This window comes from Nyctereutes procyonoides, unplaced genomic scaffold, assembly GCF_905146905.1.
Source record: "Nyctereutes procyonoides isolate TBG_1078 unplaced genomic scaffold, NYPRO_anot_genome, whole genome shotgun sequence".
In the NCBI taxonomy this organism is placed as follows: Eukaryota; Metazoa; Chordata; class Mammalia; order Carnivora; family Canidae; genus Nyctereutes; species Nyctereutes procyonoides.
The window spans coordinates 15,678,568-15,693,511 of NW_026575125.1; the positions used below are offsets into that span (position 1 = coordinate 15,678,568).

At 43.1% G+C, this 14,944-nt stretch overlaps 1 protein-coding gene across 4 annotated transcripts in view; it reads right to left on the minus strand.

The window, feature by feature from the left end:
* Nucleotides 1-14,944, minus strand: part of SH3KBP1 (SH3 domain containing kinase binding protein 1) — a 336,529-nt gene that overhangs the window by 137,346 nt on the left and 184,239 nt on the right. For all 4 annotated transcript variants that reach the window (XM_055337567.1, XM_055337566.1, XM_055337564.1 and 1 more), the window contains one exon: nucleotides 10,929-11,058. In XM_055337567.1, the coding sequence (XP_055193542.1) occupies nucleotides 10,929-11,058 (130 nt within the window). The remainder of the gene's footprint in view (nucleotides 1-10,928; nucleotides 11,059-14,944) is intronic.

Genomic DNA, 14,944 nt, shown 5'->3' on the forward strand with positions numbered 1-14,944 from the left:
AAACCAAACTTGACATTGAGACGCCTTCACTGGCAAAGATGACTGTGTCTGTTAAAGAAAGGAAGGAAGCTGCCTTCCCAGAGGCCAGAATTCCCCGAGCCCACCGTTCTTCTTCCCTCCCTCAATGCCATCATTTCCCCAAGGCTGAATCCCTTTCCAAAGAAGAACACTGGGAACATGACATCCTTCCTTTGACCTCTTGTGGTGTGTGTTGGAAGTCACCAAATAGTTGTCAGCAAGACAGCATGAACACTTACCTCCCAGATTCTTTTTTCCCCAGGCTCTGCCCACAATCATGTTCCTAAAAGGAAGAGCCTATTTGTTTCTAGTTAATTTCTAGGTGTACACTCTTACTTTGAAACTCAGTATATCAGTCATCCCATCAAAGGGCCGGATTCAAATGATATCTTATGGAATACTAGTTTGCCATTCAGTCTGCCTCTAAAGCCTCTAGATGTGTAGAATAGCTCCTGAACGTTTACTGTATATCCCCTTATGACAACGATGCTCTCGATGAAAGTACATCAAATTTTGTTCTGTATTAGCCAATTGTACGTTATCTTTCTACAGGGAAGGTGGCCTCCTAGTACGTAAGAATAATACACCAAATAATTGCTCACATAAAATGTTATAAAATGTCGAAGTCATTCAAATAAAGTAGTCTCAGTGCAGGAAGAAACTGTTAAATGAAAACAGATAAAATATAGAAAGGTCATTATAAATTGCTAACGAGTTTCAAAATCAAATCCTTAACATTAAAACAATGGCTGTGTTTGTTGCTGCTGCTGTTTTCAATAAAATGGTATTTATAAGCCAAAAAAGAAGGGGAGAGGAGGAAGATCCCTGGTGTACATTTTAATTAGCTAAAGAACAGCATTTGTGAGCAAGAATGGAGGGCAGAGCAATGAGGAGCAGCCTACAGCAATGGGGTCGGCTGTAATTTATAGGCCTGGATTTGAGTGTGCAAAACATGGAGAACCCCTCTGGATTAGCTATCCATTCGTGTGTTTATTTGTTCATTGTTTTTGGAACTATCCCTGCTGGAGATATAATTTTGGAGTCTAAATATTGTGTCATTTCCCCTTTAACATGTTCTCATTTTGCCGTATGGATTCTTTCTATGTGATAAATGGCTTGTATACTCTTTTCTGGGTTGGAAAGAACCATTTGAGGGTGGAATAAAGAAAGAGTTAGTGGGAAGAAACCATTACCGTCCTGCCCTCCCCATCACCACCACCACCACCACCATCATCACCACCACCACCACCAGCAGCAGAAGGCAGCAGGGCAAATGGATTAGGGCAAGGCTGTTTTAGTTCTTCAAAGAGAGGAATTTGAAGGAGTCTTCTATCATTCCTCATTAGTTAGAACCATAATATTTTCAACCACTGCCATTCTGATTTCACTGAGCTTCTAGTTTCAGGGATTTGCTGCCTTCCAGGTTCATCTTAATGACTTTGTATTAATCACTGTGAGAAATGCTCTTCACATTACACAGAGAGAGGGGGCACAGTCACTCAACCACATAAGCATGGACTGGGAAGAAAACACATGGCAGATTTTTCTTCCAGACATTCTGGCAGCCTGCTTCTATCACTTTTAAGAATGTAAATTATATAGCTGAGTATCTGGGTTGGTGAAAGAACTCAAAATATAATTCCTTCCCTTTGGAGGGAATCAAAGGTGACGTTTTCATGTTGGTTTGGTGCTGCATCTTTTAGCTACTGGTGCCCATCATACACACCATCCTGAAAATGTCCCCGTGTCATGCTCAGAATGCCAGGTGACACTGACAGGTAGGACAGCACAGAGTGTGGTCTGTGGGCTAGGGCCAGTTCATGAAGGGCTTGTTACTGGTACATAGCAAGCTTTGCACAGGAAGTGTGCATATTTGGAAACACTTATAGCAGTGTGTACTGGAATGACTTCAGATGTGTGGCCAGTGGACTTGTCTAGGTGACCAGGGAACAGACCAGTCCCGATCTGTCAGTTGCCTGTGGTGAGGTGCAGATGGCACACTGCATGCGTAGTAACGTTGTGTACAGCAAGACCAGGTATCCGTCCGTGGGGGGAGAGAAATAAAACTAAACTTCACCACAGACAGTCTGAGAAGCACGGTTCCGGCGTTCACATTTGAACCTTATCTTTCGCCACTTCTCTATATGTAGATATGTATGTGCATATGTGTACATGTACACCAGGGTGGAAGCTTTTCCCTCAAGGTAAAAAAAAAGAACAGAGCCTCAAATTTTCTGTTATATGGCTGGCCAAATGACATAATAAATTACACTTTTGTGTAATTTACCGTAATATTCCAGCATGGATCAATTCAGGTCTGTGAGCCATTTTTGTTTATTTTAAATTTAAAACTCACGTGTATAGTGCTATTCAGCGGCAGGAACTGTTCTAAGAGCTTCACGAAATTCATTCATTAATCTCATTCGTGTCCTTCCCCTCAACTTTTGGCAGCTTTATTTCACAACACAAAAGGCTATCCGTTGGTCCTGCCAAAAGAAGTCTGTCGTGCAGTGATTGGCTGAATGAGCAAAGCAGAACGCCATTTCTGGCATGGACTTTCATGCCAAATTCTTATTTCTTTGAACAACACAATGAAGAAATGGTTTATTGGTTTCTAATGAGCCACTCGGGAAAAGCAGTAACCACGAGAGGTTGACATTTCCATGGAAAGCCATCTCACACCACCGCAGAGGCCCAGAGATACTGGTACAAATACGTATGCCATGACAAATGCTACTGGTCCCTTCTCTGCACACATGGCTCATGCACGCATGTTACACACATGGCAGAGGCATAAAGCAAACAAGAAAGCGCCAGGGCTGGTGATGAGAATGCTCCTGTAGCACACACCAAGGAGACAGCACTTATTCAGGCAAATAAGTCCATGTCCTTGGATCAGAAATTCACACACACACTTGGCAGAAGCATGAGCAGCTCAGGAAAGTGCGGCGGCCGTGTCAAAAACCACAAGTACTCGGATGTTAACTTTACAATTGCCTCCTGCCATTTAGGTCACTCACTGTAATAGCGTCTGTGGCCCTCCGTCTTTCCCGGTGCAGCTCGGTACAGAATTGTCCCTTCAAAGGTAGTCTTTCCTGACAGTGAATGAGAGAAGAGAAGGGGAGAGAAAAACAAGAGAGGGGAAGGGAGGAGCAAATGATGGCAAAAGAAGGAAGAAGGAGAGTCTTTAACTGAACTTGCCTTCAATGAATCCGCTGTAAGAGTTTTATTGGCAAATTAATTAGAGACCATTAGGCAGAATTTAAGAATGTTACAGAATGAGCCCAAAGTCCCCACACAACCACGATGGCAATGAGCATTCGGAAGAGGGGCTTGCCTCTGCCCATGACTGGCACGGAGATTATGCCCCCTTTAAACCTGGAAGCCATTGCCACATTTTAGCTCAAGAAAAGGAAAACCTCAATTAACCAGAGGAAATCCAAGTCACTGGATTCCTTAATGACCCATGTGTAATATAGATTGAGGCCCATTATCTTTTATCTTCTATCCCTAGAGCCCTGTATGACACAAACTGATATCCATGACCCCAAGATTCTAAATAAGGCACAGATTCTCTTAAAGGATTTTACTCTTTGTACCTTTCAACAAGGAAAGGTACTAATAAGCTAGAGGGGGTCTTCACCAATGAGGATTGAAACCAATAGTGGCATCCGTGTGGATATAAGGGGTTTACTGCTTAGTGCTGCAGACACCAGAAAACCCTATGTTTTGAAACACCTTAATTGAGCTTTTGCCATATCAGTCATGAGACTATACTCAAGCATGAGGACATAGGACTCATCCACTGTCAAACGTCAAATTATCTCTTTTTTGTTGTTACCAGTAGAGATTATCAAGACTGTAGGACAGGACACACAGCTAAAGCCCAAATTTCTCTGGAATTTTAAGTACAGGAAATACATACACACTGTCCTAGTTCGAGTACACACACACACACACACACACACACACACACATCATACAGAGAATACCATGGGCAGGTAAAATGGTTTGCTAAATGCATTACTCTAAATTACCCAACAAATACGTTCTCTTATGGTTTATGAGCTAAATATCAAACTAAAGGCCAGTCATGCAGCTCACTCATAATAGGTCTGAGGGAGGGAAAAGCAGGCTACGTTTACAGAGAGAGGAACTGAGAGGGAGGGAGTAACTTGTCTCACTTCTTAAAATATTCTTTAGGAAAATGGAAAACCCCAACAGGAAACATCAAGTCAGCTTCTGGGCCACGTCACTACTGACACATGAAGAGAACGTCAAATGATCAAATAGACAACTGAAATACCATCGGGTATTTCCCATTTCCATGTCCTACAGGCATGGTGGGACACCCTAATTCTGAAGTCTTCCCTGTTTGATAAATGTGCTCCATCCAATTAAAGTAAAAACTTAGATGTTCAAAATCACTGGCCATATAAGAATCATCCAAAGAAACAATAAAGTGTTTCAAAGGTTCATGTTAGATTTGCAGCTCTTGAGGACTTTGATGACCAAAAAAAAAAAGCAAATGACAGCGGCCTGTTTTATTTGGGGAAATTTTTATTCTGCTTCACTTCAATCATTAAAGTGACATTATTCCCAAGGAACGCAGATGCTTTGCAAGCAAGGCCCTCCCAAACTGAACAGCGGGGGTCCTTCTCAGTGTCAGAAAAAGGAAGCGGAAATAAAGAACTCAGTATTTTGATAAAGTCCCTCCAAGTACAACAGAACCTCCCTGTGTTCTTCCCCAGGACCACGTCTGAGGATCTCTGAGGGAGACCACAGCTCTGATGTCTCTGAACGGCCAAGTGTGTGTGCCAAGCTTCCCCGCAAGATGACAGGAAACAGCCTGGGCTGTGGTGAGCAAGGACACACATACTCTATCTAAAACACAAAAGAGACAGGCAATTGGAAAGTTCACAAATATGAGTGCTGCTTATTCCACTGGGAGAAATACTTTACTATCACTATTAAATATTAATACCTGAAGGCAGCAAACGCTGTAAAAGGGAAGAATTTTAGAATTCCAACAGAAAATCATATGCTTATCCTAGCATCTAATTTTGCCTGAAACTGTTTCATCAATTTGCTAATTGCTCTTCACTGCTAATAGAACACGGCATATACAAAACAAATACCATCTAATATTAAAAAGAACAAAAAGTACAAAATAAAAAAGAACAATCTGTTTCCTACAACTAATGAAATACAGTATTTCTATATCATGAAAGTGGTTTGCCCCAAGTTTTAAAAAGCCATCTCCATCTTTGTCTTAGCTTGACAAGTCATGAAACTATCAGAATCTAAAATTCCAAAATAAGGAATTAGGAAAACTATAAAGTCAATTCAAACTGAAATCTCCTGGTTATTAATGGTTATAGAAAGAAAATGTAAATTTTGTCCCTCTGAAAATTATGGAAATAATTGAAAATGTTTCTGTAGCTAAATGATGTGTTTTTTTTAAAAAAAAAAACAGGAATACTTTTTAGTTTTACAACAATTAGTTTAGAATCTGAGAAATTTAATAATATTAAAAAATATGGGGATCCCTGGGTGGCGCAGCGGTTTGGCGCCTGCCTTTGGCCCAGGGCGCGATCCTGGAGACCCGGGATCGAATCCCATGTCGGGCTCCCGGTGCATGGAGCCTGCTTCTCCCTCTGCCTGTGTCTCTGCCTCTCTCTCTCTCTCTCTCTCTCTCTCTCTCTCTCTCTGTAGCTATCATAAATAAATTAAAAAAATTTTAAAAAATATGTTAGAAATAAAAGACACATTTATGTCCAAAATGTGAAGCAGAATTTGTCTGAAAAGGAAATTGGACAACAGTAATATCTGGATTTGCCTCTCAGTCCAAATAAATTTTAAGAATTTAGGATATTCTCTGATTATAATTTAATATAATGTCAGTATAATTTATAATTAGGTTGTTTGTTTTTTGAGAGAGAACGTGAGCATGCACATGCTTGCCTGTGAGAAGGGGAAGGGAGAGGGAGAAGAAGAGGGAGAGGGAGAGAGAGAATCTCAAGTAGATTCCCTGCTAAGCACAGAGCTCAACACAGGGCTCGATGCAAGGCTGAATCCCAGGACCCAAAGATCACGACCTAGGCTGAAACCAAGAGTCAGCCGCTTAACCAACTGGGCCACCCAGGTGTCCCTATAATTAGTTCTATTTCACAGTCAATATTAGCATGTGCAAAATGGAAACTGAAAAGGTAATTAATTAATCATGATCTCCAATAATAAGAAGAAATAATCTAAACTCTACTCAAATTGGAAATTTGTCAGATGCCCTGTGAAAGAGTAAACTGCGGGCCAGAATAAAGGCAATACCAAAGTGTGTGTGGAAAGCCTGCACGTAATTATGGCCTCATCACTGGTAAGCCATGCCACACCCAGGACTTTGTTTCACTGAACTTTAGGGTTCTTATCTGATACCAGACTGGAAGATCTCTAAATTCCTTTCCATTCCTAACATAAGATTCTGCCCATAGTATTATCACAACCACTTGTTTTCTTTTTTAAAAATCTAACTTACTCAAAATTTTTTCACCATTGGTCTGAAAAATGGGAACCCATTTCATTCTTTTAAAAAATAACTTGTTTGTGTAATTTTGCAAGCCCTAACAGATCTGGGTGGGAATCATAGGTGGCTGCTAATATTCAAAAAGAAAGATAGCTAGACATTGTGAGCCTCCATGTTGATGATACATCACCATCTATGATGTTTTGGGAAATATATATATTTATTCAGGTCAAACCTCAATTTAATTAAGCCCCTAGATGCAATGATCAATTTATAGGGACACAGAGTTAATGGCATAGCAGAAACGAAATCAGCAAAGACAGATGGTGGGAAATTCATAGACAAAGGACCTTAGTTTGTTCAGCAAAAATTATAAGAGAAAAAGGAGACATGGAGGAGGAATCTATAGATTTAGAAGGACTTGAAACACATCTGATTATAATCAGATATAAATTACAATGCATGTACCTCCACCTTCAAGCTAACAAATTGTATTAAAAATAGAAGACTATGGGGTATCTGCCTGGTTCAGTCAGTAGAGCATCTGACTCTTAATCTCAGGGTTATGAGTTCAAGCCCCATGTTGGGTATAGAAACCTCTGAAAAAGTACCTCTAATGTTTCACAAATTCTATAAAATACAATAGCGTTTTCAAATTTAAATATGGAGCAAAACGTTTCTGCTGCTACATAGCTATGAACTTTCTTATCTAAGGTAAAAGGTTTAAGTCAACACATCAACCAGTACAATTGCTGTAACTCTTTCCTTGACAGATCAGATTACCCTAAACAAAGATCTATAGTTCAGATATTTTCATAAACAACCACCATATATAAAAAATACAACAGGGTAAAAGAAAAGCAAGTTCAAGCACCTGTCTTTCAAAGATAAAAATGCCTCCTCAGAGTAAAAAGGGATTCAGTAAGTGCTTATTGAGCACCCGCTATGTGTCAAGATGTCCGGGTACACTTCCTCAAAAATATAAGTCAAGGTTTCTTGTATTACATTCATCCATTACTTTCTGGAAATAGAAATGTGAAGAGTACAAATACCAAATAATTATGTGCACATGTAGGTGTGTGTGTCTGTGCATGCACTTGTGTGAACAAAGAGATATACAAGGATACACTGTACACTAAGTTTTCTTCATATGTACCAGGACATAGATTTTATCTGCTTAAAAAACCTCACCCTGATGTCTGGTAGCATTTAAATTCAGAGGATTTTTATATGAAGGCACAAGGCTCTCTAAAAATTGCCAAAATGGCATAAACATTAGGAATATTAAGTGGGCAGGTCTAACAAAGATCTTGATTAAGTACAGTTTAGCTTGTACCGGAGTAAAAACCTAGATGTCTTTTGTGCACGAACTACCTCTGTCTTTCTTAGTTTTATGATAAAAGTAAATAGGCATTTCTTTACTACAGTTATATAAGATGTTATCCCCAGGGAAAATTGGATGAGAGGTACATGGGATCTCTCTATACAGTTCTAGTTGTTGTTGTTTTTTTTTTTTTGCAACTTCTTGTGACTATAATTATTTCTAAAAAGAAAAAATTTAAAGTAAAGCACATTGAAACTACTGATGCCATTCTCTGCGAATAGGGAATAAGCAGAATCATTTTAAAACCAAAGGTTCCGCTTAGACAAGTCCTACCACTATACATAACTTCTGTATGTGATTGGGACTACATTTTATACATTTTACCACTGGATAGACATTTTATCTTCAGAGTGTAAACAGCTACTGAAAAGCCTGTCAGAATGCTGAGAGAGGCTATTTCTCTTCCAGGGGATTACTTCAATTCAGCAAGCCACAGGGACATTATCATCACATCTCTTTTTGTATGAAGTCTTTTGTGACCACCATTGTCCCCACATCCCAGTGGGACTGGCCTCTCCACCTCTGTATACCATTTTTCCTCAGACACTCATGGAGCACCTGGGGTACCTTCCCAAACTTCCAGTTTGTGTACTCCTTTGTTATGCGAGCTGACTGAAGGCAGGGACTCTGTATATCTTCAGGGTCTTGTGCAGTGTCTTAGTGACAACAGGGGCTCAGCAAAGGCTGAATGAATGAGAAGTAGAAGAAAAGGAAGAAGGAAGGAAGGATAGAAGGGTGGATATGGGTCGACAGATGGAAAGATGGAGATATGGGCCCTCTTGTCCTTAACTGTACATACAGGAAGATTGCCAAGGCCATGCAGTTCTTTTAGAAACATCCATCCTTGTTAGGAGACCATGCCTCTTCAGGGACCTCAAACCCTCCCCAATAAGGAACAGATTCTGTGGCAACTAAACATGGCTGCTGAAACTTGTGGGCTCTCCTCGTCCTGAAATGGAGGGCTTTTAACTGAATGAATGTTGGGGAGAACAGTCTCTCCAAGAGAAACAGTCCTTTCTGAGCATCTGAAGGAAGGCTAAGTGCCCAGAGAGACCATTCTAAGCAGTCTCCTAACCTCCTGCCCCAGGAATCCCAGCACCGTGCACTTTGAACTGAGGGGGTCAGGCAGGTCAAATGTCCATATTACTAAGTTAGAGCAAAAGGAGGCAGTTTATTTCAACAGTTCCCAAAATACAAAAGGCATTACTTCTCTCTCTGACCCTCCAGCCACAAAAGCACAGGTAACATGGCAGGATACAAGAAGTCAAGGTTCTCCCAGAGAGGGAGACCTCTCCAGATCTCCTTTTCTGCATCAGTAAAGGAATCTCATAATAGCTTCCACATGCAGAGATAATGCTTCAGTGTGCATGGTACCAATCAGTGTGCATCAGTCTCAGCACACAAACTGGTTATATATCCCAAGAGTCTATCATGATTAACGATGAAAGTGACCATTTATGGATGGCCTTACATGGGTGAGGTGATTTATGTGCATTATTGCTATTAGAACTCATAATACACTTCCCCACAGAAATAATGGTACGATGACCCAATTTGGTCTCCCCTCCCAAGAAAGCCCATTTAATTCTCAACATCCCTGAGATACAGTGTCATTATCATAGGACCTAATTACCAGGTTCAACACTATTCCCGTGTACAAAAAGAGACACCAGGGCAGCTGGGACTAATGTACGATTCAGGACCTACAGCAACTCCCACTATCATGGGGTCAAGGACACTCACCACCCTCCCAGCTGTACTCACTAGCTGAGCCTTGTTAGCAGAGAATCACCCCACCCCAAGCCAGAGAAGGCAGCAGGAGCTCCAAGATGCTTCACTTGCTCCAAAATCAACCTCCTATTATTTCCTACCATAGACCCTGGGATGGAATGGAGTTTGGGGGTGGGCTGGGGTGGGGTCCCTGGCATTGGCAGTAGAGGCAAAGGGTATACCTGAAGCCTGTGAGCCAACCAGCCAGAGCTGCTGTTTCTATGTATGGCAGGCGATATGAGCCCAAGCTGCTGAAAGGCCAAGTGAAGAAGGTCGCCCGAGCACTTATCTGGAAGTGCCTTTACCTCCACATTGGGAATCTGTCTATCATACTCTTGGTTAGATAAAAGAGACACAACTAACTGGAGAACACCACTCAAGTCAGATTTTTCCAAATGGAAAAGAAAGACGTTTCCGTATGATTTTGACAGGGCTGAGTTTAGAAAAGGAAGCCTGCGCCCCCAGGGAGTGCTGCACCACGAGGACAGTCGAGCGTCTTCCGACATTCACGCCATGACCTCGGCTCAGGACGGCACAAGAGATACACAGACGCCCACGTGGGAAGTTGGGTTAGCGACTGGGAGAACAAAGCTTCCCGGTCCTGACCTTTTGCTCCGTGAGCTGGAAAGGGCAGCAGAGAAGCTGGAGGGAGGAGAGCTTCAGGCCCTGGAGAAAGAAAGACCTGGAGTTCGTTCTCACCATCGCGGAAAGACACGCATGCTCACGCAAGGTGGGGCTGGCCTCTCAGCTGTCTGGTCCTACTAGTAAGGAAGCTGGCATGCGGTCGTCCTGAACACAGCACTTCTCACCACCAACGGGGTGTGTGTGTGTGTGTGTGTGTGTGTGTGTGTGTGCCATTTTTTTCCTCCAAGTTCCTCAAAGGATGCAGAGAAATGCAGTCTCATTCCGTTCATTTAAAAAATAATTATTAACTGGCAGTGAGAGCCGTGTATGGAAGCACAGTAATGTGAGCCACAGGGGAATACTGAAATGGCCTGGAGGCTGACGGTCACCTATCCAGAGGTGGATAGTGTGTGCCTGTGCACACGTGAAGGGGTGCGGCTCACGCCTTTACAGTGATAACCTACTACACCGCGGGGGTTAAGGCCGCACGACCAGAAGTGTACTCGTGAGCTTCTGTCACCGTCACTAGGCACAGGCTACAGAACAGAGGGGGAGGCTGGAGCAGCCCCTGCCAGTGTCCCCACCCCCTCCCTGCATGGGGGACTTCCTTACTTGACTTGGAGAGTTGTTCATCCTGCGAAATACCCAGGTCATCCGACTCCCCCGACAGCTCCTTGATGAAGTTGGAAGGAAACATTCCGGTCTTTCCATTGAGAACGCCTTCCCACCATCCTTCCTCTACCTGCACAGATGCAAACAAGAAGAGAGATGCAGTGCTCAGGTTAGACACTGGGGTTCCCGGTTTTCTCTTCCATCTGTATGGTGCACAGTACAGAGCCCACACAGGGAGAGCAGAAGGACCCAAAGCTTACAAGCTAACAGGGAATGCAATCGCAGACCTTAGAGCCTTGAGACTCAGACTCAGGAAAGGGGGCTGGACCTGGGGGTCAAAAACACAAGTGGAAAGGAATTAACAATGTATTTTCACTAACCTCAGACTGAAATTTGGCATTTACTTTGGTTATCAAATGTAGGTGAAACAGTAATAGTAGAAGGACCTGTGACTCGTCACCAAACCAATCGTGGACATTTTTGTATCATGTCACAGAAGCTGTGGGTATCTCCAGATATCGCTTGCACCCATCACTACCATAAAGCGGTAGAAGTTACCACACCTGCTGGGGACCTTATTATTTAGTGTATTCATACAGAATTATTTATTAATTATAATAAGAAATTAAACATAGATTATCATATCAAAATCTGCTTTTAAAATAGCTTGATAGCTATTTCGATGGTTCCCTTTGTAATCGTACATTTTATTTTTTATTATTTTTTATAGATTTTATTTATTTATTCATAAGAGACACAGAGAGAGAGAGAGAGAGAGAGAGACAGGCAGAGAGACACAGGCAGAGGAAGAAGCAGGCTCCTAGTAGGGAGCCCGATGAGGAACTTGATCCATGAACCCAGGATGGTTCCCCGAGCTGAAAGCAGATGCTCAACCCCTGAGCCACCCAGGTGTCCCTCCTATGTTTTATTTTATGCATTTAAAGCCATTATTTAACAAGTGACAATGGCTTCCTGGGCTACTAAACAAACTAGATGGCCTGGAAGACCCTTAAGAAGCCCTTAAGAAGCCCTGTGCTAAAAACTCAATCAGAAGGTAGAAGGACTCCCTGCAGGGTTCTAGATTGCCCTGAGATGAAGTGCAACAGGGCAGAAGGGAGGTAGGGAGGGCAGCCAGACTGCAGTCCTCTGGGCAGGGGCGTGAGAGCTGGGTCTGGGGGAGACAGTGATAAGGGAGAAGGCAGGTACGGATTTGAAGGCCCTCTGAGCTGGTCTTGAGTCCCCAATTAGCTGGGACGAGCAAGAGGAAGGTAAAAAGTCATCCCAAGATTTTGTGATGGAGCCACTAACAGAACAGCAGAAGTCAGAAGTCAGAACAGTGAAGTGGCTCCTTGAAGGAAAATAACAGGACATTCTGAGAACAAGCAAGTATTAAGTTACTCACAAGGTGCAAAAGGACGGAAAGAGACTCTGAACCTTTGGGATTTTTTTTTAACATCCACACAAACTGATAAATACAATTTAACAGCTAAAACAATTAAAACAAAAAAGATAAAGAATATTAAAGTCAAAAGACCAGTTCGAATCCTACTGAAGCTCAGCAGTTATATGACCTCATTCAAATTTCCTACCAAACTGAATCCTGGTTCCTTTCTATACAATAGGGATAATGAATACACCCCATCAGTGTTCGAGACAGATATATTATGATTCTACACTAGGGGCTAGAGACACAGAACTGTCCAGGACATGGCTCCCCCCACCCAAGCAGCTGACAATCTACCAAAGTAAAGGGCTGGTGGTCGAATGAGAGGAGAGAACATGTGTGACTAAAAACTCACAATGGAGGCACCTGGGTGGTTCAGTGGTTGAGTATCTGCCTTTGGCTCAGGTCGTGATCCCAGGGTCCTGGGATCAAGTCCCACATCAGGCTCCCCACAGGGAGCCTGCTTCTCCCTCTGCCTATGTCTCTGCCTCTCTCTGTGTGTCTCTCATGAATAAATACATAAAAATCTTTAAAAAAAATACTTGCAATGGAAGGTAGAGAGGCAGGGAAATGCCATGACTCAGCACAAACCTAACTTGTTACACAAAGCCAAGCTCCCCCAGATCTGGGATGCTACAGGAAGGCTCAGAGAAAAAAAAAGAAATCAAAATTAAGGTTGGCCTTGAAGAGGAGAATGGGAGATGTATCTAAGTTAGGGAAGGAGGTGTGTGAGACACTCCAGAAAGGGGAAGCTGACAGAACCTGTGGAATGGAGACCACTAGAATGCTGTTTGGAGGCTTCGTGAGGGAACTCAGGGGATACAGGCTTGCAGAGTGGTGATTATATCTGCATGATCACAGAATCTTCGGGAAAGAATCCAGACATCCAGGCACAACTGTCCCAGTGACTATTCAATACCACACTGTGGCATTTAACAGCATCTCAGTTGAAACCATTCCATGTTTCTATGCCAACTCAACTGATATGTGTTATTCTTTCAAGGAGCTTTTTATAGGATTAGGATGGTTGGGAAAATTCGCCATGAGCCTGAATAGAAATAGTCACCGGATTTGTGGTGGGGGGATCCTTTGTGCTTGTCCTGAATAAGGAACCATAAAATGACCTTCTTTCTCCCAGAATCACAGGGCAGGAGGGAAAAACCAAGGGCATGGACCACAAATGAGCAGTCCCTAGCATAATCCCCAACAGTGTGGGGCGGCTGGGCCAATTCCACTTGATTCAGTTTGACAGTATCTAAAACATTCCTGTTCCCAAATAAGTGGCTCCAGCCTGAGATCCCTGAAGGAAGTACTCCTGATGTGTGGGATTGGTTAGCTGCCTGCTGGGAAAACAGGAGTGTCTTTACCTCACCACACCCCCAGATGCCTGTATCAATGTCACAGCACAGTCTGAGAGGAGTGGCCAAGAGGGAAACAGCACAGGTCTATCATTAGCCACACTGTAAGTAGAGGGGCAGGCAGTAAAACCATGGCTCATTGCCTGGGAGGTACATTTCCCATTACAGGTGCCCTGGCAGTGGCAGGGTGTCTGGCCCCTGTGCCAGTGAGAACTGTTCAGTACTATTTTTTCCTATAGCTGGCTGCTTTAGTTGTAAGATTCAGGCTGGGGATATGAGAAAAAAAAAAAAAGATCCTTACCCTCCCACTATACCTCTTCACCAATATTCTAGAGTTCCACTTCCAGTATTAAGATGAGGGCATTGAAGCCCAGAGCAAATTCATTCATTCATTCATTCACTCATTCATTCATTCAAAGAGTAAAGCATAGTACCTCACACTCTGAATTAAGTATGAAGAGCAAGGAAATCCTTAGGGGAAACCCTCCATGGGGATCTCTGAAGCCCTGACTCCGCCACAGAAGGATCTGCCCCGCTGTGAGGAGCAAAGGGGACCAAGAGACAGGACAACTTTAGCCACTGTTCTTCATTAAGGACCACCAAGCCCAGGTCTATGTGTCCTCCCTATTCGACCAACATTTATTGAGCACCTGTCCTGCAGTGCTCTAGGACTTGGGAGCAGATTCACTGGTGAACAAAACAGAGAAAGACTGCTTGAGAAGCTCCTGCAACAAAGGAACATACAGAGCCTGCTTAGAAATCAAGCTTGCTTATATTTGTTTCTATATTTAAAAGAGAGAAAGCAATGTGTCTCTTTGTAATAAACTGTGGATTATGGATGTTAGCAAGGGCTTACCATTTCTGCTCCAAGGAGAGTAAGAAAGGGGAAGCGATGTCCACCTTCTCCCCCACCAGCACACATTCCTCTACAGCCTGCCGCAGACCAGGCCTCTAGGCTGAGAACAGCCCCCACCCTGCACCCCTGGGCCCAACTCAGCCAGCTCTGGAGCCCAGGGCTCCATCCTGAGAGAGAACCCTACCTTCAGCCCAGAGCTGGGAATAGGTACTTTAACACCTGGCAGTGTTTGAGAAAGAACGACACAGTAAAAGCACTTCAACAGTTTGTGGGGGGGAGGAGGCTGCAGTTCCCATGTCTTCACAATCGCCAGCATCTAAGTGAGTTCATGGCCCAAGAAGCTCATCTCTAGCTATTT